Source organism: Cucurbitaria berberidis (assembly GCF_010015615.1).
Source record: "Cucurbitaria berberidis CBS 394.84 unplaced genomic scaffold K460scaffold_1, whole genome shotgun sequence".
Taxonomy (NCBI): Eukaryota; Fungi; Ascomycota; class Dothideomycetes; order Pleosporales; family Cucurbitariaceae; genus Cucurbitaria; species Cucurbitaria berberidis.
This window is the reverse complement of record NW_024468935.1, coordinates 6,133,834-6,157,041: the sequence shown is the minus strand read 5'-3', so window position 1 is coordinate 6,157,041 and position 23,208 is coordinate 6,133,834. Positions and strand designations below refer to the sequence as shown.

Genomic DNA, 23,208 nt, shown 5'->3' with positions numbered 1-23,208 from the left:
TATTGAAACAGCCTGGATAGATTCGATGGTCTTTACAGGTGTCGAGGAAGAATTGAAAAGGACCTAAAGATAGTCACGCGAGTGTATCGGTTAGGGGTCCTCCAGAAGTAGTATGGTATGGTTGATGTTGCTTTTGACGATGTTCTAGTTGTGCGAGCCACCGCTTGCATTGTAGAAGGAGTTCGGTGTCGTGCCCCACCGTTCAATATGCAAGAATTAACGTCCCTTGTCCCGCATACTATCCGGCACATGATTTACCCCAGTACCGACGATTAGTCCAAATTTAAATTGGCTTTCTCTCAAATTCTCAGTTGTGGCGTCGTATGTGAATATGGAAGCGGATGCTCGGTCGGTCTATAACTAGCTGCCCGCGTCTTTGTCGCCTGGCAAAGCGTATCATCTCCTTCTGCGGGTGTCTGACTTCAAGATGCGCAATCTAGGACACTTTGTCCCACTCTGCGTCGTTTTCTTGACCTTTGTTATCCTCGCCAAAGCAGTAGCACCATCAGACTCTCCCCGCGATGCAGATACAGGGCAGTCGTCTTACGTCGGTGGCAACCACACTCTCGATCCCGAATCTGTCTCGCAGTTCAAACAGCTATGGAATGCTACCTTTAATCCAGATGAAAAGGTATTTTTTTCATGATGTTCTGCAAGCTTCATCAGCTTAACTTGCTGAATAGCACTGGGCTCGTCCGCTAGTCCACACGCTCTCCTCATCTGGTCGCCAGATCGTCTTCACTGCGTCGACGGAAAATCGCGTCCGCACGTTCGATGCAACAACAGGTGAGCTGCTCGTTGAGCGTCAGATTCTGCCCCCTTGGCCCATGGAGCAGGCGAACTGCACACAGCTGGCGAAGACAATGGGTATCATGGGGACGCCTGTGATATACATAGAGTATGAAATTGCCTTTTTCTACGTCAAGTCGTATATTGAGTAAGCAAACCTATAATTGAAAACGTGACCAACGCTGAAGGCCTGGCAGGGACTATCGAGTGCCTGGTGGTGCGAAGCCACCGCTGAATGCCGTATATTATTTGTACGCCGTGTATTTAGAGACACTTCAGGATTTGTACAAGTTTCCGCTTATAATAGATGATATGCCGGCCGACAATGATCCACGAAAGATGTTCCTGGGAGGCCTTGTGCTACAACGACCTTCGTTGCTACTGCTCGGCGATATGCTGTATGCTGGCTTTGGAGGGCTGTGTGATGCGTTCAATTATACCGGCTCTGTAGTCGCAGTCAACCTAGCCTCACGGAACATTTATCGCTGGACTACGCAAGCTGGTCCCCAGTCGCAATACACTGATGATTGGACCCTGTGGCATGGTGGTGGTGCTGGTGGTATCTGGCAGGCTGGGATGGGCCTTGCATCCGACGGGAAGGATGTTTACTTCACAATCGACAATGGTGCAGAAATCAGGGGCTCGAACATCTCTACCGCACCTGTGCCCGGCAGGACACATCTCGATATCTTGTCTGAATCTGTCACCCGAGTTACCCTCGACGAGGAAAGCGGAAAAGGCATACAGCTCGTGGATTGGTTCCGCCCTTTCGACTATCAAGCACACAATGGCCAGGACATTGGAAGTGGCGGTTTCGCGGTCCTCGACGAGGCGTTCTTGACACCACAGAAGAAGCGCATAGGAATAGCAACAAGCAAGAACTCGAAACTGTACGTCCACGATCTCGACAACCTCGGCGGCTATCGACAAGGTCGTAATGCCTCAGATGGCGTTCTCCAGACCATACATCTTGACGGTGAGGTATTTGGCGGAATAGGCTTCTACCCCCTCGAAGGAGGCTACATCTACGTGAACCCTGGTAACGCGCCTCTCGCCGCATACAAATTCACTCCCTCAAGCAATTCCTCTCAGCTCTTCACCCTCGCTGGCAAATCTTCTGCGTCCGGTCCACACCGGGGCAGCGTCGGTATACCTACCATAACCAGTAACCAAGGGAAACCAGGAAGCGGCATCGTGTGGGTCACGGAGCCTGAAAAAGGCTTACTGGCGTTCAAGGCTGTCCCGGAAAATGGTACGCTGGTTGAGCTGAAGTTGCCGAAGGTTCAAGGGGCAAATGAGTATGGGAGGCCGGTGTTTGGAGATGGGAGGGTGTACATTGTCGATGGCCAGGGGAGATTGATCGCTTTGGGCGTGAAGTAGAGATAAAAGTAGGAAGCTCTCGATAATATTCCAAAGCGGCAGAGCATCCATTCTCCTGGCATGGTTCAACCGTCCTTCTAGAGCTGATGCGTAATCGTTTGAATGAAGACCCACAGCCCAAGCTCATTAAACTTACAAATGTCGTTGCCTTCGCGTTGGTCAGGAGCATCGCTGAATTCAGTCTCGGACCTCCACATCGGCGGTAAGCGGGTCGCACTCGGTCGAACGCACATCTCCGAGACCAAAACACGTCAGCCATTCCATCACCCCCTCTGCCACCTTTAGGCAACAACAACAACATCAGACGTCCAGAGGTCTTACGATCGGAGCCGACAACGCAGGACCCAATATTCCAGCGGGTAACGCGCGGAGAAGGGCTGCACGGACAAGCATTGGCAGTATCGAAGACCCGCCCCCAAACGAGTTTATGCACAGCGCCCGCTGAAACTAGGCTTGTCTGAGGGTAGTGCTGTGATGGAGTGGGGTGCAACGCATGTGCCTGGGCTTGCGGCGGCTGCGAGGGGTATAAAGTTGAAGGAGTGTCGCTGCGCGTATTCTGTGTTTCCGTTGCTTATTACTATGTAGTTTGCTGACTTCGAGGCCGTTGCCTGCTTCTTCGACAATTTGTGTGTAACCTGGCCTGGACCAATTACAGCGCTGGTATTTGTGAGCAAACAACCCCGGGCGTACGCGACAAAGACGTTTATAAAAGACTTGAGAATCTCGAATCTGGGGCAGTAAGCAACTTTCTTGAACAGAAGAAAAGACGGAATCGCATCATGTCGACTACCTGTTTGACCATTCACGACCTCTTGCGCATTACCTATACATACGAAACCCAAGCTCTGGAGGCAGAAGCAAGGAGTCGGTCGAGCTCGTTATGTTCGGTAAGTTGTCCTTGTGTTTCTCCAGCATTCACGGCTCACAGCTGACACTCATAGACTCCTGATACATGCTCGCATCTATCAGGACCCGCGTCTCCATCTGCGACCTTTGCGAATCTCGAAACCGACTTTACACATAAATACTGCCGGAAGGGCAGACGATAGTCATCCGGCGACAGCTCGTCATTCCTTGTGTGATGCAATAATCTTGAAAAGAAGCTTTCTCTAGGTCGTGTCGAGGATATCGGCATACCGCAGCCCCCACTCATTCGGCTGAACGCATCATGAGTTCAGCATGTTATGCATATGGGGCCCTGATCGGACCGATTCGAGATGATACGTTATTGGTCCTCCGGATAGCGAACATGGAATATTTAGTCACATGAAAAGGATGGAGAGGGTGCCAGGATGCATGTTTCGGAACAGGCATTGTTGAGTTGTCATTGTCAATCGGCGCAAATTGGGCGTACTTGACCGGATGTGCCAAGATCGTTGGACGATATGGTTGCGCGTGTAGTATACCCCTGTATCTTCCAGATTTGTATGCTTTTTGTCCATGTATCTGCGGTTCGCATTTGCATGTTGCGCAGCTGTTGTTTGGATTACATTGAATCAATTAGCTGTATTGCGACCTCGTCAGTAGGTGTGTTTCGCGGGGCTTCTCCACCGTGGCAAATGTTTTGCATGGAGCGCCAATTTGTTCTTCAGTGTACTTCATACTGTCTGCGTCTATCGGTCGACTTCGCATGTTATAGTGTTTCGTCCTTCGTTTGTAACGGCCTGCAATCACCGCGACCCTTGTCACTGGCATACGACGCGCTGTGCGATGGAGTTTGGTCATCTTGCAAGGTGGATGTAGTTGCTGAAGTGGAGTAACATAGCAAGTCTGGCATTGCGATTCGGTATCTGTACTGTTCGCTCTTTGGAGGTATTTAGTCGTTCGGATAGGAGGCGACTGGGCGTTCGCAAAGGTTCGCAATGGGCAGTGGCGCAGGTGGGAGGTAGGTGTGCCGATGGGTACGAGACAAGAGGTGGCAACAAAGGATGTGGCGTCTGCTGTCTGCGCTGTATGACGCCTTGCACAATTGGAGGTATATGCTACTTGAACAGAGCATTACGGTAGCCGCTTGCACATAGTCGCACGGTGCTCCACGATCTGCTATAAGCTTGTTTCTGGGTTAGGGAGGAGGGAAAGAGGATGTCGTCTCGCGCTGGCTTCACTTGGTTTTCTCGTTGCTTGGTCAATATCCCATAAAGCGGCTGACCCAACCCCCCTCTTCAACTGCCCCCACACCACCATCACCCCATACTACTCAATTCCACACCAGAGACCACATTGTATACTCACCAATATTTTCTGGTACAGCAACTGCAGTTCTGTCTCTTTTTAGCTCGCTGGAGATGGCATCGTACGAATCTTTCTGCAGCAAAGAGCCCGCGCCCTGCACGAACACCCCCGGTCATAGCTACTACGACATAAGAGCACGAGCTCTCACGGGTGAGAGGCCTGAAGGTAGCCTCTCTCGAGCTCGCCGTGACTTCGGGCGCGTCGAGGTTGGGCTGTTGATACTCGAAATGCGATGACAAAGGCGCTTGGGTAAACTTCCACATAAGGCGTAACCACCGTGAGCGGCGCGGCTGACTCTTGGAACACATCAGAGACCCCTCTGGCGAGAAGCAACGGATAATTGGCACGCGAATGTCGTTCATGCGAGCTCCTCGATGGCGCAGGCGCTACAGCGACCTCTTCGACTCGTCCAACCGAGCGGTACTGGGAACGAACAACACAAAGCTGACCAATGTAGAAGTGGGGAATGAGACGATCATAAGCAGAAACACTCGTCACGAGACTCGATAGAACGTTAGGGCTTCCGCTCACAAAACTTTGTCGTCCCCTCTGGATGACCAGCCCCGCCGGCTCCGACGGCAGAGAGAGGTCCAACTTAAGTGTACAACAATAGAACATAGAGGCTGATTGTATGCAGAGACCGAAGCTTGTGCTATCGGGCACCTCTCAGCTCCCAAATTTACGTCGACCCCGCTCAATGCAGATCTGCTTCGCACCAACCAGAAGGGGAAATCCCGGCTCCCACAGAATTTTCAATGTCGCATAAAGAGTCGCCGACAGCCTTCAAAGACGCACTTTCTAGTCCGGTCGAGCATCTGTGCTTTGGTGCAGCTGAAGAAAGAGATGGGAAAGAGTGGCCTCGGTGATTTGGTGTTACTCGCTGAGAGGTCCCAGGTCGCCGGGAGGATTGTCTTCCAGCTCGGCGCTCTCGCGTCGTCAACCGTGATTCAAGGGGCAATATCGCGGACTGAGGCGATCAGCAGAGCGCTGCTGCTGAGCGTCAAACAGAGCCAGCATAGCTTTGCCAGGCCACAAGTTGGTGCGGGTGCGGATCTTGCTGTCGTACGATCGGTCGTGATGACCAAGTGTACGCAAAAGCTCGTGGTATCATCAACGGTATTCAATGAGCCGCACGAGTAAGCACACCGTCGTTATGCGGATACCTCTCGTTGCTTTATCGTACCCGAGTAGTAAGTCTCCTAGCTCTTTCTTTCCTCGAAGGTAACTTCGAGTCTCTATATACCGAAGGCGTGGCATCGGTCGTACGAGTCAAGACTGCCTAAGGCTATCATCCCCACCGACCTATACATTATCAAGACTTCTCAGTGTCTTGACGATAAAGGTCTCGTGGTAGATTAATTTTCCATCTTTCCAAGAGTCATACACGTTCCGGCATTCAATGCCCGATTTGTGAGCCGAAAGATAGAACACGTCTCTTCGAGAGAGGGACTCATCAACTCATCCAAAGTTTTGGATCTGCTGTTGTTGTTGATTTGAGACTGGATGTTCGTTGCAGCTGGTCTGCTTGATTGGCCGACAGATATAAAGATTGTTGTCGTACTCCAGCTAACCATGCTTCGCACAGATCGAGACTATAGGATTGATTAACTTGGAACAGGTGGTATAGGCCAAGACTATCTTCGCTGCCACCCATTTCCCTCTGAGATGGCTCCTCGTCGCAGGCATTGATATGTGCGCCATCTCAATCTTCAAGGACGCCCTCTGGACTTGAACAGGTGGCATGACGGTGATACAGTATCTGCAGTACACTGTTGTCGTGGCGGCTCTTCCATGCCATGGCGACGCTCTTCTGGCGAGAAATCACATGTCCATCTCCTCTCATTCCGGAGCGCCTTGTTCAATATATGGGTACCTTATGAAGCCTCTGCGTTGATAGAGAGTGGAAGAATGCGTTGCCGAAGAATAGAGTATGTGTGCTCGTGGCTTGCTGACTGTTTACTCGTAGGGCGTCTGGGAACAATCGAAGGCGCACAACTGCAGTGCCCCAAGTGTCAATCAGTGTTCAGCAGTTGGCTCGATAGTGACAAATAACGCAAGTGAAGTGGTGAAACGGCATCATAGACGGTTCGACATGGAGTCTGTCGATTTTATTCCCTGGGCACGTTCGGTTCTCGCGATGCCGGACCAGGCCCCATGAGATGTAGGGCGACGATTATCAGAGAGTCCTGCTCGGCCTCTCGCCCACGTCGGGTGGATATCTGTTCGCTCAGCCAAGTGCTGTTGGCTGTGCCGCGGGGCTCGCCGACTGTATGAGTATGAAAACGACCGTGTGCTCAATCAGCGTTTGGTGTCGGGTAGTGTACGAGCACTTGTCGATGATACAAGCAGCTCTGTGGTCGTTGCTATTCAGCTCGGCCCTGAGAATCTGTTGCGGTCGTGGCGTCCGCGGTATGCGGAAGGAATGCCCGGCGGACTAAGCTCTCCTCAAAGGAGCAAATGCATGGCTGCAGCCGCTCGTAGATCTACGCGATTAGCACGGGAGTGCGTCCAAAGGTCTCGTTGCTGTCCAGGTGTGCAGTACTATCTTTGGCAAGGCGCGGGCGGTGCCGAGCCGATAGAGCACAGTGCCTGTGGCACGTTTAGCCTCATCTACGGACACGACGTATAAGCTAGACGTATCTTGTGCGAGCTGTTGCTGTAGTGGGGACGATGGTGGCGGTGGTATCGTCGAGCAAACTGTACCCAGTGCTGCGGAGAGCATTAGCGGTGCCCCACGAACAGCACCTTCCGAAGTGCGAAATCACAGGCATACAGAAACCACAATGCAGAATTCGAGGAGACGACTGTGTCAACTAAATACACGCCTCCTACCTCCTTTATGGAGCCACAGGTCCCGCTCTTTCGCTCAGACGCCGTGTAACACATACTGACACTTGAACACACATTGGACACACTCATGGACAACTGGGGGCACAAACGTCAAATAGGAATGCCCTGAGATTTGAGGTCATCAATCATTTTAATTCATCATGCTGGCCAGGATCCTAGATGGGGTACCAAATCGCAGCCGCCGCCTGCCAGGGTATATCGCCGTCATGCTACCAGATCGTCCGACCAACGCCAGGCCTTCCAGTACAGCAAATGGCCAGGTCTATACAAGGGGAAAAATGAAGTCCAATTCACCGTATCCATGTTGATGCTACAGTCATAGGCTCGCCAAAGATGAGAAACTGCCGAAGCGGGGGCCATCACAGTGTATGGGGGTCCGACTTCAAGGCTTCGCATACTGCTGAGTCCACTCCTGAGCCGTCTTGATGGCTTGCGCCTGGTTTTCCTTCCACGCCTGCGCCACGTCGTTGGCAAGAGGGTCGTCTGGGTTCGGGGCGCCGAGGAGGGCCTGAATGGAGAGGAGGATCGTACGGATCTGCAGCGCTGGCGACCAGTTGCCTAAGTTTGTCAGCAAACCCACGCGCATGTGTATGAGATCAGACGCGGAGACTCACTCTTCAGAACGTCGAGGCAAATACGGCCTAGCCTGTCGATGTTTGGGTGGTAGATCTTGGTAAGGAAGCGGACCTTGGGCGGGGTCATGGGGTAGTCGTCGGGAAGGAAAAGCTCGAGCTTAAAGACGCCGCCTGTGTTTTGTCAGCCAAGTCAGAGGGGCTGCCTCGGTCGACGGACGCACCCTCGTACGGAGATTGTGAAGGGCCATCGATGGTCACGTCAAAGTAGCGCAGATTGTCGTCGTGGGGCGTAGCTGATATTCCTTGGACCCTACACAACAAAGCAAGACGCCGTCAGCTGGGCCGCAAAAGGTACCGTGGAAAGATTCAGACTCACGGCTCGTTGACTAGCCTCTCGGTCTCCTTGATGATTCGCTTAGGCAGAGACATCGTAGGCCAGGGACTGCTGAGATAGCAGAAACTCAGTCACGCCTGGATAGACTCGGTGTATGTTGAGGCGGTCGATGCGGTCGTCCTTGCGGGCGTCTGGGGGGACTCGATGGTGTTTACGTTGGTGGATGTAGAGGGACAGGCGAGGATGTCGTATCCAGGCCCACAGATTCGGCATGAGGTAAGCGGGGCTTGGTGGGATGGGCAGGAAGGCGCCAAGGGGGGCAAGTCGGCAGGGGGCAAAGGGCTGGAGGCAGCTGGCCAAACACCAAGCGGCCCAAGCTCCAGCTCTCCATCCAACCATCCAAACCACCAACCACCACCATACACACACGTCAAGCAGACTCCCAGCGATGGCAGCCGCGGGTGGTGGGCCATCGTCGGCCTTTGAGAGCTCGACGTTTGGCCGCAACTTCTCCATTGCCGTCGACGACGACATTGGCGCTGCCAGCATCAGCCCAGCTGGGCGTGACATTGTGCTCGCGAGCAGGAATGGGCTGCGTATCATTGATCTAGACAATCCTTGGTCGCTGCCGCTCTTCATTCCCAACCAGTCTTCCTGGGATGTCGCCGACGTCCAGTGGTCGCCTTTTGCTGCGAGGGCAGAGTGGATCGCCTCGACGCGCAACCAGCTGGCGCTCGTCTACAACCTGTCCATGCCTTACAACAACAAGAAGGCACCGATTGAGTACACGCTGCGCGCCCATGACAGGGCAATCACAGACATCAACTTCTCTGCCCACCATCCTGACCTCCTCGCCACGTGCGGCGTGGACAGCTTCGTTTTCGTGCACGATTTGCGAAGTAGCCAGGCTCCGCTCAAGCTTGCGGACTTCACCGCGGGAGCAACCCAGGTCAAGTGGAACCGCCAAAATGACAAGATCATTGCAAGTGCCCACGACAAGTACCTTCATATCTGGGACACCCGCCGTGGCGCTACTCCCCTCTCCACCATCGCTGCCCATAGCACCAAAATTTACGGCATAGACTGGAACCGTAATGACCCCAAGAAAATCATGACTTGCTCGCTAGACGCTACCATCAAGCTTTGGAACAACGTGGGCTTCACGGATGGCATCACCACGCCGCGACGTGTCATCCGCACTCATTACCCTGTGTGGAGGGCGCGCCACACACCCTTTCCTCACGGCATTCTAGCCATGCCCCAACGCGGCAACTCAAGTTTGTGGCTCTACAAGCACGTCAATGACAGCAGTGAGGCGACGTTTACCAATAGCCCCGCGCATGACTTCCAAGGCCACGAGCCTGATGCCCAAGTCCGCGAGTTCTTGTGGCGCTCACGAGGTTCTACTGACAACGGCATCGACGATCGCGACTTCCAACTCATCTCTTGGGGCACTGACAAGCATCTGCAATTCCATCGCCTCTCTCCGGAGCTGCTCGAGAGCAGCGTGGGTTTTCGCAAAGGAGAGCCTCTGATTGAAAAGCCAAGTGCCACTCGCAAGGGCGCCAGCTATGTCACCTTCCGCGACGGCCCTGCAGCTGCAGCGACTCCGACCACCCGAGACGAGTTTGGTCCTCCTCGCAATCAGCGCAAAGGCAACCTTTCTACCCTTCTGCAGAACTACACGCTCAACGATGACGTCTTCACTTCACGCACCAGGGGCCAAACTAAACCACGAGTCCACGTCGAGACGCTTCCGCGAGAGACGATGACAGCGCAGCCTATCCGTCGCAACGACCCACGCGTTGTCACACACATTACTTGGATGGACGGCGTCAAGTTCGGCGATCGACACAACAATGTCAACGATTTTCGAGCTCGACCTAACCAGTATGACCGCGAAGAGAAGTACCCGTACCAGGAACAGAATGACCTAGGTGCTGAGATTTCTTACGTTGGGAACAAGTACAAGAAACTCACCTTTGAACATATCAATGTTCCAGGACGTTGCATAACCGTCTCCTTCAACGGCCCCTGGGGTGACTATGACATGAATACTGAGGACCTCAAACTCGTCTTCCTCCGATTCACAATCAACTTTCCGGCGGGCTACCCGAAGAACATTGAGCGCTCACTACCAGGTGCCCTCCCCACCAGGATTTTGACCCCCTTGGAAATTGAATTCGAGAGGACCACGGCTTCAATCAGCAGGGAGAACCAGGATGAATTGACCGACAAGATGAATCTCATCGCCGAAGCTTGCGCGGAACAGGAGCGGGAAGCACTGGAGGCCGTCCTTTCATACGCCCTTGGAGAACGCGGACTGGACGACAGCCTACACCTTGCCGAGGAGAACCAGCCGTTGGAGGATCTCGGGCCACTGCCAGGAGGAGAGAGTTCCAGTGAGGATGATGAACACGAGGGCGAGTTTGCAAATGATGTTATGCAATCTTCTCATATGAATGCTAACGTTCCTCTTGCCATCCAGTGTTCAGTCCGATTCTCGGTCAATGGATCCCTCGTAGTCGCCAGGATACCATCCACAAAATCTGCGCCCGGCCTGGATACGATTCAGTTCCGAATCACTAGGAATCTTCGCCCCGGTCCCTCCAAAGACGACATCTTCGAATCATTCGGTCGATTTGCAACTCAGCGCCCCGACGACTCGGATGGTGCATCGTCTCCATCATCTTCTGTCGGCTCCTGGGAAACATCAAGCTCGCCTTCGTCTTCGTCCGGTTCGGATCAGGCGGGAAATGCACACATTGGGAATTTTCAGCCTCCTCTGGCATGGCAGAAAGCGGCGTCTAGGTTCCAATCGCGGAACTCACTTCCCTCTTCATCCGGTGCTGTGAAACCCCCAGCAAAAACTAGGTCCATAGTGTCCATTCTTCGTTCGGCAGTTGATGATCTGGTCCCTAGTAAGCGAGTTCTTGCGGAGGAATACCGGATTTTTGGCCCTGGACCAGAGATATGTGAACATAATTCCAAGGTAGCGAGGATACACGGACTGGAGGACCTGGCGGACATCTGGATGCTTTGCAAACTGATTTTGAGTAATGAGGTACCTTTGGAAATACTACCCCAGACACACCGGAGGGACCAGGTTCTTGTGCTTGCCCGGAGAGCCCTCGTGAGAATCAAACGTAAAGATAGTGGCCTGGACCTCCAGTTTGATGAGGCAGACACCGTGACTAACCCCAGGCTGAAAGGAAGGATCAAATGGGGAAACCATACCGTCGTGACCTGGTTGATACCCGCTTTGTTTGACCACTTCGAAAGACTTGCCGATACCCAGATGCTTGCCATGTTGTCGTGTATCTTTGCGGAACCTGCCGCACGTGAAGGAGTGACGTCTGCTATGGCCAGGATGCGACAGTCCCAGCTACCTATGTCAATGGAGGCGCCTGCCTTCTCGCTGGACTATTTCTCCTCAGCCGATGCTGCGTGGAGTTTATTCAGACCTACAATCTCTGTCCCGTCGATAACATCAAATTCACGATTTGCGACTCCCATGAACGAATTTGGGTGGCAGAAACTAGCAAAGAACTTTGACACGTATGGAAGTCACGGTAGTTCCAATGGGCCGTGGGGAAGCGACACAGTCAATTCGGAGCCCCTTACACCCTACTCGACCGGCAACACGCCGCCGATCAGGACGTCAACAACGAGAAATACGCCAACAGCCACCCAAACGCCGTATTCCACATCGCCCGAGCAAAGCCATACGGCTCTCAAGAGGAGCTCGACGGCGAACTTCGCGAGCGCAGTAGCTGCGCTATCACGACCGTTTGCAAACGCCCTCTCCTCTTCGCCGCCAGTCAAGTCCCGCACCGATGATCTTTCTACTTCTGCACCGAGCGGGGTTACTTGGGGGACAACAACATTCTATGGCAATGAAACCCAAGATAGACGCAGCCTAGCACCTTCACGTTCGAAGCACGGCAAAAGAGCGAGCTTTGGGCAAGCGGAAAATATCATTGACGTGGACAACATCTACGACTCGGATTCCGACTATGATGGACTCAACGATGATGGCGGTACCCCTTATGATGGTGCATCGGAGTATGGCCTACCTGCAACGCCTAGGGACAATGACGACCAGGATGGCGTGAAGCCGATCAAAGTCACGCTTAAAAATCAGGATCAATTTGACGATGAGGCATGTGTGAGCAGGCCGCTATTGGACATGAGCAAAGGTTGGCTGCATCGCGCGTGGAGAGAGCAGTATGCCGAGATGCTGAGCTGCTGGGACTTGGTCAGTCAGAGAGCTGAGGTACTAAAGTTCAACGGCTTGGTATCTTACTTTCCGCCCGAGGGCCCTCGGGCCAGCTCTAGAGCGGGCTCAACGTACCTGGCGCTGAAGAGGGATAGGGACGATGACAAGGATGACGCAATGCCCAGACACCTTTCGCGAGCTTCAACGACTCTAGTACCGCTGTCAAACACAACAGGACAATTGAAGCGCTCGCCCGCGTCATCGCTGAGGCGATTTTCCTTCAATCCAGAAGCCCAAGAGTTCCAGCCAAGCACTACGGCTGTGATGGAGATGGAGGAGTTTGCGCCACCACCAGACGTGTTCATCTCTCCCGAGCAATATCTGCAACTCTCAATCCCAGCACAAACCCCGTCGAAAGAGCTTGATGAGGGCCTCGCTGGGCTCGGCACTTCGCCAGGTCAAAACAAGCTACATCCTCAACAGGGTAAAAATGGCAGGCCTAGCCTATCGCGAGCCACTTCAATCGTCTCTCGCACGTCATCCTGGGGCGTCGACCACCTACCTGTCACTATTTCCAACTCTGCTGCTCCAAAGCCCTCTCTCTCTGAGCCCATATACAGCTGCAGCATCTGCTGGATCCGTGTTTCTGGGCGCTTCTATCTCTGTCCTGCCTGCGGCCACGTCGCCCACTTTGACTGCATGGATGACGAGCTAGGCATGGAAGACGGCGAATGCGTAGTCGGCTGCGGCTGTGGCTGTGGCCTCGAAGATAATGACGAGAGAAGTAGAATGGAGGCCTACATCGAAGAGGTCAGAGCTGCCAATGCTGCTGGTGTTGCCTGGGAAGAAGGTGGCGAATGGCTGCAGATGGCTTCGCATAGCCAGCCGGCAACGCCAGGCTTGTATGCGGAGAGTATCTACAGCGACTTTATGACGGGAGCGGCGAGTAAGATGGTAGGAGGCAATGAAGACGAGAAGAGGAGGGAGAGACTAGCGGGAAGGGATAAGGCCAATAGTCCGACGCCGACTGCGAAAAAGAAAGATAAGGGGAAGAAGAAGAAGACGACTAGGGCTTCAGGATTGAGCTATTACTGAAGTTCGATACTCGAGACGCTTTTCAAACGTCGACAAAACGACATTGTTGTACGAATACCGAACGACGACTGTTGTATCACCACGGCTCGGCGCGGCCTTCAACGCGAAGCGAATATCGTTGTCGACATAGACATTGTTGTAAATCACCACGATCTGTAGCCACGACTATTTTGCGATATATTATCGATCTATTCCACCATGTACATCACCACGACTTATTTCACATATTGTATAATCTCGTTAGGACAGGGAGATATCAGTATGATCTACCATGCCTGTACCAGAACCCGAGAATCCGTTACTATCAACGATACCCTGTACTATTATCGACTCTGATTTAGTGGCTATGTTACTACAAGCTCTAATACACTTATATCATTTGCTACATCCTCATCTCAACAAGAAGCATATTCTACAAGACCAACTTGTCGTATTCTACGCATTATGCTGTCATTACGGGCCTCCCGGCCTACGAACCCTATTGCGAAGGAGTTCGCCCCTTCCATTAAACCTAATTTATCTGTTGACGCTGTCTCGTAGCGCTCCGCGTGCTAAGCTAACGCCTCAAAGCTTTGCTCCGCGTTAAGGAGAAGATGCAGGGATCAGGCCGTGATTGGCCCCTGTCCAGCGCTTGGCGCTTGCTTATTTTAGTCGTTGGGAGAACACGACGACAACCCCTTACGACCAAGTTTAACTGCAAGGCAGGGAGTCTCCTATGCGAATGTCAGGGCGTGCCGATCGTCCCCTAGCTAATGCTGAAATACGAGGTTCCAGCCAAATGGCATCGATTTCGGGGACTTGTCATCCCTGTCCCCAGGAACGAGCTCTCCAGACAGGCATCGCATCGTCTGTCTCCCGTAGCGCCGGCCCAATGTTCAGCCTCAGATGCGAGCTATGCGCGTTATAGGCATGATTGGACCAGGAATGTAACCGTAGCAGTGGCATTAAAGGGATCTCTATTAATATATCGATACAAAGAGCTGCTTCGGCTCCTCGCTGAAATTTGTCCTCACGACTTCTTCGTTTTCAAATTCCAACTTTTATCTTGTTTTAAGTGCTCTTCATTCGTTTGGTATCCTTCGTCACTCGCTTTTCGAATAATATCTCTAGTCATAATGCGTGTTTCAGCTTTCGCTATCCTATCGTTGGTTTCCGGTGCTCTCGCTGGAAACTGCGGACCCCAGAATGGAAACCAGCTCTGCGCTAATAATGAATGCTGTATGTATGCCATGCGTTGGTTAAATTCACAAACTGATTCCCCTCCCAGGTAGCCAATATGGCTGGGTACGTCAACCCTCTCCTCGTGCAAACAGGGATCACCAAGCTGCTTCGACGACGACCCATTGGCACCAGCTAATTGTCTCTTCAGTGCGGTACCACACCCGACCACTGCGATGCCCCAACCTGCCTGCACCCCTTCTCCGGCTCGGCCTCCAGCTGCAAACCCATCGCCACCGCTACCACCCTCAAAACAAGCGCGACCAAGCAGGCGACCTCCCCAGCTACTTCCTTCCCTACCAGCGTCCCGGTAATCGATGTCTGCGGCCACGCCCAAGGCGGCGTAACCTGTCCCGGCGCTGGCACAAACGGCTACTGTACGTAATGCCATCTACAACATACATGAGATATACTGACATTGTATCTTCACTTTCAGTCTACCGCTGCTGTTCTTCCGCCGGCCACTGTGGCCCCAAGAACGATATCCAGGACCAGGCTATCTACTGCGGTGATGGGTGTCAGGCAGGGTTCGGAAAGTGCAATTCAATGAGCAAGCCGGCAGAGCCTACTGCTCAGAAGGCAGAGGCTGGTGAAGGAGAGACGTGCGGCCCAATTGTGAATCGGCAGTGCAAGAGCGGACTGTGCTGTTCTGGAAGCAACTTCTGTGGAAGTGGAGCGGACTTCTGTGGTGCGGCGAACTGGTGCCAGGCGAAGTGGGGGAAGTGCACTTGAACGCTACAGTGGAAGTGTCATTAAAAAATTGGAAAAGCATGAGTTGGAGAAGATGGGTAGATTAATGCGGGTGATAAAAACTTGGCCTACAAAAGGTCTAAAAAGGACTTAGAGATGGACCAGAGGAAGGACATGCGAATAATATAATGCCAGCAGTCGTACCTCAAAAATGTGGATCACAGTGGGTTCACTACCGTTATCTTCACTATATCATGATAGTTATTGCTTTCATGACTCACTCTTCACAGATTAAACGTCCTCGTAGCCTGATAAAACTTTTCTCTCCTCAGGTACCTGAATCAGAAGCAACATATATTGCCTGTCTAGCCATGGCGAAAGAAGCAAATCATAGCCCAACGAGAGCCCAATCCCAAGATCCAGACCTATTTTTCCGCGGCGGTGGCTCCGTGTTAAAACCAAACCATATAACACGTTATGTATACCCATCGTTATGCGGCTACCCAAAGGGATGTCTCCGTCTCCAAGCCCCTGCAAATCCCGAGAAGCGCTCTCGTCCACAGGGCGCCAACTCCTGGGGCGAAGACGGTCATATCTTTTTAACCGTTACAAAGGCTCTCAAGCCTGCACCAACGGAGGCGCAGTTCACACAGTGGTCTACTACCGAGTCTAAAAATGATATGCAGAGTAGGAACCCCCTGGGTAGGGCTATGGTAAGAGTCACGAAGTATGTGGGCAATACGCTGCTTGAAAGCGGCAAGTTTGCGCTGAAGAGGGGAGAGCCACTGCTGTACGTGATCAAGCGGACGACTATGATACCGCTCGGTGGAAGTGATACGGGGAAATTTGGCAGGGAAGAAGAGGAGTATAAGATTGAGTGCGGGCAGTGGCGTAGTATGCGTCCGCCGATGGTCAAGGGTCATGAGCATGATTCCTGGTGGACTCGGTTGCATGTAAGTGATTAGATATGCAGCTAGCAAAACCGCCTCAGGCTGATGTATGAAATATGCAGAGTCTATACCAAGCCAGCTACGACCGAGCCTTCTTCCACGCTCGTGAGAACATTGACAACTCGTTGCAGATACCTCCGCAGCTGATAAAATGGTCAGTACCAACGAGCTTCCTTGGGGCAAACTTACTGACGCTCATCTTGCGAAAGGTATCCTCGACCAGACATTGAAACACAGGTAACTGTCTACCGCAAGCCGCCGCCTTCAAACCAATCAGAGTTTATGGGCGATGGCTGTTTCATTTGTAGTCGAGATTGGTTTACCGAGAGCGAACACGCGTGCCAGTTGAAATGCAAGCACTTCGTGTGCTTGGAATGTCTTACATGGTATATAGATGGGAGCGGCGGTACGTCCATCTGCACACCAACATGTTACCGTCGTTAGCTGATAAGCACAGGACGGGGAGCGATCCATCCACACGAAACAGACCCTGATACGAAGTTCTTTCGCTGCCCTCTATGCAAGGACATCAACCCCATCACGACCGACCGCGCCGACATCACTCAGCCCGACGAGCTGTCCTGGTGGCGCTGGAAGATCATGATGCGGCGGCTGGAGTGTGAAATGAAGGACAACTGGCTAACACGCCTGCAGACGCTGCCCCACGACAACCCACCGTGGTTTCGCGAGATTCCCATGCAATGGGACCAAGACCGCCAGGCCAACGATATCAAAGTGTATGTGCGCTACGACCATGCTGTGCGCTTCATGGATGTGCCCAAGAAGGTCTGGAGTACGCTTCCCTACGGGTTCAGCCTCGACAACCCCGTCGGCTCGCAAGAGGCGCTAGCGTTGGAGGAGCACTTGAAGAAAGAGCTGATGCGCCTGTCGCAAGATCGAAGTCGAGTCTTCAATACAAAGGAGCTGGTGGAACATATAGTAGCGGTGGGGAAAGATGCAGTCAAGCCAGTGGTAGTGCAAGACGAGAGCGCACGCTTGGGCAACCCAAGCTTCCCGCCTGGATACCATGCGTATAGAGCCTTCTTGTGCGAGTGGACGGCAAGGGGTTGCTTCATGTGTCCGATGGGTAGAACAGACCTCTTAGGCTTCATGAAGCGGATGGAGGAGCGCAAAGATAAAGCGTGGTGGAAGGACGAGAGAGACGTGTTCTTTGACCCGTAGTCTACTAAGCATGTACCTATGATAGTTTAGTGCTGTAGAGTGTAAGAAAGGAATGTGTGGTCGGCTGTTGGGTAGCTCACCGCCACAACGAAATGCAAAAAGATGCAACAACACCACTTTCGAACACCCAAACGACGCAAAAAGAACGCTGAACGTAGTTTCCGACACCGGGAATCGAACCCGGGCCTTGCCGGCACTGTGAGTGAACAACTCTCGATGAGAGCGGCAAATCCTAGCCACTAGACCATATCGGATTGTGATTGGATATGAGAAAAATGGAAGATGCAATGTATCTATACTAGATTCGACGGCAACGATGCTGAATAGCACTGGCGTAAGGTTTATTCCATATATTGAAGTAATTGGGGGTGTATGTGATGATGTTGGATGTAGTGTGGGTCCACTGTGGCTAAGCCGAACGAAAATTTCGACGAAAATTTTCAACCGAGAAAATAAAACCAAAAGGTAGAAGAGGCGAAGCGGAAATGCAGTGCATAGTTATGATTGATTTCTTGAGGGACTTAGGAAGTGGAAAAAAGTCTAGGCCTGAGGGTAGGCTGGAGGTGGTCAATAAGTCTGCAAACTCGGGCTCCAAGACTGACAGAAAAGCAAAGAGATACAGGATAGCTGGCTCACCGGCTAATAATCATTGCAGTCTACAATTTGGCAGCCCTGGGTGCGGACTCCAAAACTATGTATTCCAATCTAGGTATAGAGCGCTCCTGGAGGCCTTCGGTCACTCTGAATCTGCTCGAACCTGCTGTGCCACATCGTCACGCTTCTTGTACCATACTATCCAAGCAACCACCAAAGTGAGGAGTGAAACCAGCACTGTCGTCACTTCTGTCGTTGCGAAGGAAGAGACAGAGCGCGGGAGTCAGAGGGATGTCTCGGACTTGACGTCGCCAAGAGGGGGTATCTGCTGGTTTAGGTATGCTTCGAGGTGATCGATCTCCTCAGGGTCGGCTGAGTGCGCCAGGTTCCTGTGTCTGTTAGAGAATAATTTCCTGTGATTCGAATCGTCGTACTTATAGGTTCTGAAGTCGACCTTGTATCCATGCTTCAGGAGCTCATCAGCGCTCATCTTTCCCCACTTGTGCGCAACCACATTGTCTGCATCGCCATGACCCATAAATATAGGGGTGTTCTGGTTCGGGCTTTCTGTTGGTATCATGTCCTTGAGCTTCTTCTGCAGGAGCAGGTAGCAGCTGAGCCCGAAGATTCCTCCTAGCTGGTTCTTGTATGTAACGCCGGATAGTAACGATATCGCGCCTCCTTGTGAGAAGCCGCCGATTATGATACGGTTCGTAGGTATGCCCTTAGCAACTTCTTGGTCGATCAGGGAATGGAAGTAGTCGCGGGATGCGATGATGCCGCTCTCGTCTTCTTCGCGGGCGTCGAGCGAGCTAAGGGACTTGATATCGTACCAGCCTGGCATGCGCATGCCCATGTTCTAGTGTCTTATTAGCAACCGTGTTGGTTACAGTCTCGTCGAGTGTTCACGCACTAAGGTGATGGGGATGTTGGGGGCGTTAGGGAAGATGAAGGCCACTTCTTCGAATTTGCTACGACGTCGCCAGTTCTCTGCTAGAAATATCCTACACCTCTATCAGCATCTCTCCTCTGTGATAACCATATGCGCCATACCAACCAGCCCCGCTATCCCCAAGCCCATGAGCAACTATGACAGTAGCCGTGTGCCGCTTCAGGGCAGGAACAACCAAGGGTGCCTTTGCAGCCATATCTAAGGTAAGAGAACTATGATTTGTATAGTAAAGTATTGATGAATGCTGGGAAGGCGGGGTAGATCTGGCGCGGTGAAGGTGGTGAACGTACGCGACGCCTCGGCGCATCTTCGCGCTAATATGTCCCTGCATAAGCCAGGGTCCAAGCTCCAATCACCGTCGACGACGTCATGACCCTTAGCCAGACATTCACGATCAGCTACTTTTACTCTCACTTCATCGGAAGTGTGATCTAGTTGATTAAGACTCAGCTTTCATCGAACCATTCACTTACCTCGGCTCCTAACTCTTCACTCAAGCTTCACAATCATCTCACTCAGAGTTCATGCCAAACTGTCTCTAGCATCACGCCTCATCAGAACTTTAGCTCGTCCACCCCTTTATCGACTTAATACCTCCAGTTTACCTATCATGGCGAGAACTACAAGAAGCTCTGCTGTGAAGGCTGAAGCTACGGCACCTCCCGTCATTCAGAAGCCGCTTCAACTCTCAAGCCCTCCTGCGACTCCAGTCCCTCGTAATGCACGAAAACGTAAGGCAGCCATGGTTGAGGACTCCCCCAAAACCACATCATCAAAAGCCCCAATTACTCCAAAGAGCACTAAGAGAGCCAAGAAGGTTGCAGTGAAAGAGGAGGATGTCAACGAACTACCACATAACTTAGGAGCTATTCCTCATATAGCACCCAAGGAGGAAGTGGATGATGCTATACCGCCGAAGAAAACGCCTAATAATGCGAAGAAAGCTACGAAACCCAGCAAAGTGAAGAAAGAAGACGCGGATGATCTTGTTGCGAAAGCTACCATGATTACCGACGAGTCGCCGAAGAAGAAAGGAAAGGCAAAGAACAGCAATTACGGCCTCACCCCTGGACAGACACCGTATCCCAACTATCCCCATCCAACAGCTGAAGAATGCGAGGAAGTGACTCGCCTCTTATCCAAGGTGCATGGGAAGGTTCAAGCCCCAAAGACAATCCCTGCACCATCTCTCAATGTTTCCGGGTGCGGAGAGGTGCCTTCAGTTCTCGATGCCTTGATTCGAACTCGACTATCAGCAGCAACGTCTGGCACCAACTCTTCCCGCGCATTTGCTGGCCTTGTAGCCAAATTCGGTATATTGAAGGAAGGCATCGGTAAAGGCAGCGTAGATTGGAATAAGGTGCGCCAAGCAGAGCAGAAAGAAATCTTTGAAGCGATCAAGAGCGGCGGTCTAGCAGACGTCAAGAGCAAAGACATTAAGAAGATCCTGCAAATGGTGTGGGAGGAAAACCAAACACGGCGCGATGCCCATCTCTCGGTATCGGACCAGGCCCCGGGCTCTATCAACGAAGCTGCGGAGGAGAAGAACGCCGAGGTGGAGAAGGCAGAGCAAAACATAGTCTCGCTAGATCACCTACATCTCCTCTCCAACGACGACGCTTTCAACGCCCTGACAAAATACCCTGGCATCGGCCCCAAGACCGCGTCCTGCGTGCTTCTATTCTGTCTCCAGCGCCCTTCTTTCGCAGTCGATACGCACGTCTTCCGTCTTTGCAAATGGCTTGGCTGGGTCCCTGCACCTGGTGACCCGGCAGGTCTTGCCCCAGGCGCGAAAGGCACGTTTGCAGGCCCGACGCGCAACTCGACGTATGCGCACTGCGAGGTCAGAGTCCCTGACGATCTAAAGTACCCGCTACATCAACTGTTAATCAAACATGGCAAGTCATGTCCACGGTGTCGAGCCATCACGGGGGAGAGCAGTGAGGGTTGGGAGAAGGGATGTGCACTTGATCATCTTGTGAAGCGATCTGGTGGGAGGAAAGAAGGTCTTGCTAGCCCGGCCAAAGCGGCAAGCGGCAAGAAGCCAAAGGCAAAGGGGAAGAAGAAAGCCGTCGAGGAATATGAGAGTGACGCCAAAAGCAGTGGAGAAAGCGAGGCTGAAAGTAGTGACTTGAGCGATCTAGTGAGCGATGCCGAAGTGGAGCACTCTGAAGACGAGCAGTCCGCCTCTGACTGAGGTGGAATGGCGTGGATCCCTTGAAACAATTAATACATCGATACAGCAGCTAGGGGCACTCGATGGCTATCGGTTGCCCCCAAACCAAAATCTAATATTCCTATCAATGAAACTACACAGTCGATTTACACACTCACTTACTCTGTCTGTAGTCCGATTGCACCCCACCGAGTCATGCACGCAATGCAGGCAATGAGCCCATGAACCAACATAAGTGTATCTATACCCAATCCAGTCCGCCTCAACCGTCCCTCCGTTCCACTACCCACTACATGCTCACATTGTTCCTTACACAGCCCATCTCATATATTAAAGGGCAATACTATCACAGTTACACCCGTATATTTAGTACTCGTACAAGCCTAATGTAATGTAGGCGAGCGGCAGGCCAACCGACGCGTAGGGCGAGAAAACGCCACCAATATTTCAGGTTGCTGCTTGTGTAGATGTCAAGGCTGAACTGAGCGCTCGCTGTGTGGCGTATACGTAGCGTAGCGTAATGCCAGTCGGGTGTTTTCTTTCTCTGTAGAGACGATGTTATGAGTGTCTAATTGATCAATGCATTAGGTTGGCTATCTCGTGTCCTGAGATAAGGAAGATTGAGTATGTACTGGTAGGGGTAAGCGCATGCCCTTTGATTGCTGCTTGAGCTAGGCTAGAGCAGAAGAGTACAAAGCCTAAGCTTCTGTGACCTTTCTGTAGTCCTTCTCTACCGGGGAGGGAAGGGGGTTGTGTGCAGCGGTACCTGCTACCGAGTCGTTCTTGGGTGAACAGGATGTAGCTACCATTGCCAGACCATGGATCACCGTTGAGCGATGGGGGATCGAAAGCTAATACCGTAAAATACAATGGTCTGCGTCTAACTTCTAGAACGTCGTTTAGCGATGCACAAGAGCTTTTGTGTTCATTTCCTGTGGCGAGGCGATACACGGAACGATGTAATGGCCCAAATCTTGCACTCTTCCACAGTATCTTCCATCGCACAGCTTTACGCAATTTCCCCAGTGACCATAGCTCGTACCAGCAGCCTATGTGAACATTAGAGGCGACGCAAATCAATTGGGCAACGCATGCGGATTCGGAAGGGTACAAGCCAGGCCCCCAAGCGAAAGGTATCTCAATGCAACAAGGCGCAAGACTCGAGGCTCGTCGCATGCCAATTCGTTCTCGACCGTCACGAGACGACATACAACGCCGATATCCGTTGCATTGCGGGTATCTGCATGCTGGTGTTGCCTTTTGCGCACCGACCCATTGATCAGGCGATACAAGCTTCATTGGGTACTTCGACCACTGACAGCACTGTGATGGCTTGAATGCGTGACATGAAGAGAGAACTGTGGCTGGCTTTGCAATCTCTTCTCTTGCAGATGGAAGAGCGTTGATGTTGTGGTGCTTGATACTGTCTCCGACACGGGGGTAGTCAGGTCTGACAGATGCCCAGTCTCGGATGGCTGCTGTTGACAGCCTGCGTTGCAACCAGTGGCTTCACTTGACACTTGACGGACACCTGTCTGAGATAGCCACAGCAGCAAGCACCAACGTGTCTCTAGTAGATTAGCGTCGTAAGTGTACAACCCATCTAACACAGTGTAAGTCGTGCGGGCAAGTCAGTGACTGGACGACCAGGTTACGCTTGGGTTGCCCGACCGAGCCGATCTTGATAATTCTTCATGTCGAGAGGCCAAGGTTCTTGAGCGATCGAGTGTAGATCAACGATATGTTGCTAGTAATAACTTGCTGATCGAAAGAGATGTAGCCTTGGCGAAAAGCCTTGCATCAGCTCATATGCAAACCCGAAATTTGACAAGCGTGAACTTCTAGGACACTAGTAGTAACAGAACTACCCCAAAGTCGCAAATACATAAGGCTAAAATGCTGACTCCTGTACCGTAGGTTGACCAAGGCTTGATCCCCGGTGAACTCCATATTCCCGTGACGCTTGGTCATT

General features: G+C 52.2%; 9 protein-coding genes and 1 non-coding gene across 10 annotated transcripts; 6 read left to right on the top strand and 4 right to left on the bottom strand.

Moving 5' to 3' along the window:
- Positions 1–427: 427 nt before the first annotated feature.
- Positions 428–2,169, top strand: K460DRAFT_274878 (uncharacterized protein; the record flags this gene model as incomplete). The annotated part of the gene is made up of 3 exons (XM_040927993.1): positions 428–631; positions 684–937; positions 987–2,169. 3 exons carry the CDS (start codon positions 428–430, stop codon positions 2,167–2,169), a joined length of 1,641 nt encoding a protein of 546 aa, XP_040794378.1.
- A 779-nt stretch (positions 2,170–2,948) lies between these two features.
- Positions 2,949–3,218, top strand: K460DRAFT_273514 (uncharacterized protein; the record flags this gene model as incomplete). Its single annotated transcript, XM_040927885.1, has 2 exons — positions 2,949–3,056; positions 3,111–3,218. The coding sequence occupies 2 exons, from the start codon at positions 2,949–2,951 to the stop codon at positions 3,216–3,218; spliced, it is 216 nt and encodes a 71-aa protein (XP_040794377.1).
- A 4,415-nt stretch (positions 3,219–7,633) lies between these two features.
- K460DRAFT_401821 (ubiquitin-conjugating enzyme) lies at positions 7,634–8,255 on the bottom strand (the record flags this gene model as incomplete). Its single annotated transcript, XM_040936464.1, has 4 exons — positions 7,634–7,809; positions 7,866–7,997; positions 8,048–8,136; positions 8,203–8,255. The coding sequence occupies 4 exons, from the start codon at positions 8,253–8,255 to the stop codon at positions 7,634–7,636; spliced, it is 450 nt and encodes a 149-aa protein (XP_040794376.1).
- Positions 8,047–8,571, bottom strand: K460DRAFT_362558 (uncharacterized protein). Its single transcript, XM_040932666.1, has 2 exons — positions 8,203–8,571; positions 8,047–8,136 (listed from the first exon to the last, which is right to left on the bottom strand). Exon 1 carries the CDS (start codon positions 8,557–8,559, stop codon positions 8,242–8,244), a length of 318 nt encoding a protein of 105 aa, XP_040794375.1. The 5' UTR covers positions 8,560–8,571; the 3' UTR covers positions 8,047–8,136; positions 8,203–8,241.
- A 37-nt stretch (positions 8,572–8,608) lies between these two features.
- On the top strand, positions 8,609–13,474 carry K460DRAFT_273188 (uncharacterized protein; the record flags this gene model as incomplete). Its single annotated transcript, XM_040927857.1, has 1 exon — positions 8,609–13,474. One exon carries the CDS (start codon positions 8,609–8,611, stop codon positions 13,472–13,474), a length of 4,866 nt encoding a protein of 1,621 aa, XP_040794374.1.
- A 795-nt stretch (positions 13,475–14,269) lies between these two features.
- K460DRAFT_362556 (carbohydrate-binding module family 18 protein) lies at positions 14,270–15,822 on the top strand. The gene is made up of 4 exons (XM_040932665.1): positions 14,270–14,692; positions 14,742–14,758; positions 14,844–15,069; positions 15,129–15,822. Exons 1-4 carry the CDS (start codon positions 14,590–14,592, stop codon positions 15,422–15,424), a joined length of 642 nt encoding a protein of 213 aa, XP_040794373.1. The 5' UTR covers positions 14,270–14,589; the 3' UTR covers positions 15,425–15,822.
- A 1,064-nt stretch (positions 15,823–16,886) lies between these two features.
- On the top strand, positions 16,887–17,706 carry K460DRAFT_362555 (uncharacterized protein). The gene has a single exon (XM_040932664.1). It carries the CDS (start codon positions 16,933–16,935, stop codon positions 17,512–17,514), a length of 582 nt encoding a protein of 193 aa, XP_040794372.1. The 5' UTR covers positions 16,887–16,932; the 3' UTR covers positions 17,515–17,706.
- Positions 17,674–17,768, bottom strand: K460DRAFT_t6. Its single transcript has one exon. It is a non-coding gene; the product is annotated as a tRNA-Glu (tRNA).
- Positions 17,769–18,391: 623 nt separating this feature from the next.
- K460DRAFT_272919 (Phospholipase/carboxylesterase) lies at positions 18,392–19,256 on the bottom strand (the record flags this gene model as incomplete). Its single annotated transcript, XM_040927840.1, has 4 exons — positions 18,392–18,497; positions 18,543–18,967; positions 19,022–19,112; positions 19,162–19,256. 4 exons carry the CDS (start codon positions 19,254–19,256, stop codon positions 18,392–18,394), a joined length of 717 nt encoding a protein of 238 aa, XP_040794371.1.
- A 202-nt stretch (positions 19,257–19,458) lies between these two features.
- K460DRAFT_299213 (base excision DNA repair protein) lies at positions 19,459–21,386 on the top strand. The gene has a single exon (XM_040929791.1). The coding sequence runs from the start codon at positions 19,671–19,673 to the stop codon at positions 21,255–21,257; it is 1,587 nt and encodes a 528-aa protein (XP_040794370.1). The 5' UTR covers positions 19,459–19,670; the 3' UTR covers positions 21,258–21,386.
- Positions 21,387–23,208: the final 1,822 nt, after the last annotated feature.

What these genes read in the sequence shown, in the direction of transcription:
- K460DRAFT_362558 (XM_040932666.1), bottom strand. Translation starts at nt 8,559, where the DNA reads ATGGTTGGATGGAGAGCTGGAGCTTGGGCCGCTTGGTGTTTGGCCAGC.
- K460DRAFT_362556 (XM_040932665.1), top strand. Translation starts at nt 14,590, where the DNA reads ATGCGTGTTTCAGCTTTCGCTATCCTATCGTTGGTTTCCGGTGCTCTC. An exon ending in CGCTGGCACAAACGGCTACT is followed by an intron (nt 15,070 to 15,128) that starts GTACGTAATGCC and finishes CTTCACTTTCAG; the next exon opens with TCTACCGCTGCTGTTCTTCC.
- K460DRAFT_362555 (XM_040932664.1), top strand. Translation starts at nt 16,933, where the DNA reads ATGATGCGGCGGCTGGAGTGTGAAATGAAGGACAACTGGCTAACACGC.
- K460DRAFT_299213 (XM_040929791.1), top strand. Translation starts at nt 19,671, where the DNA reads ATGGCGAGAACTACAAGAAGCTCTGCTGTGAAGGCTGAAGCTACGGCA.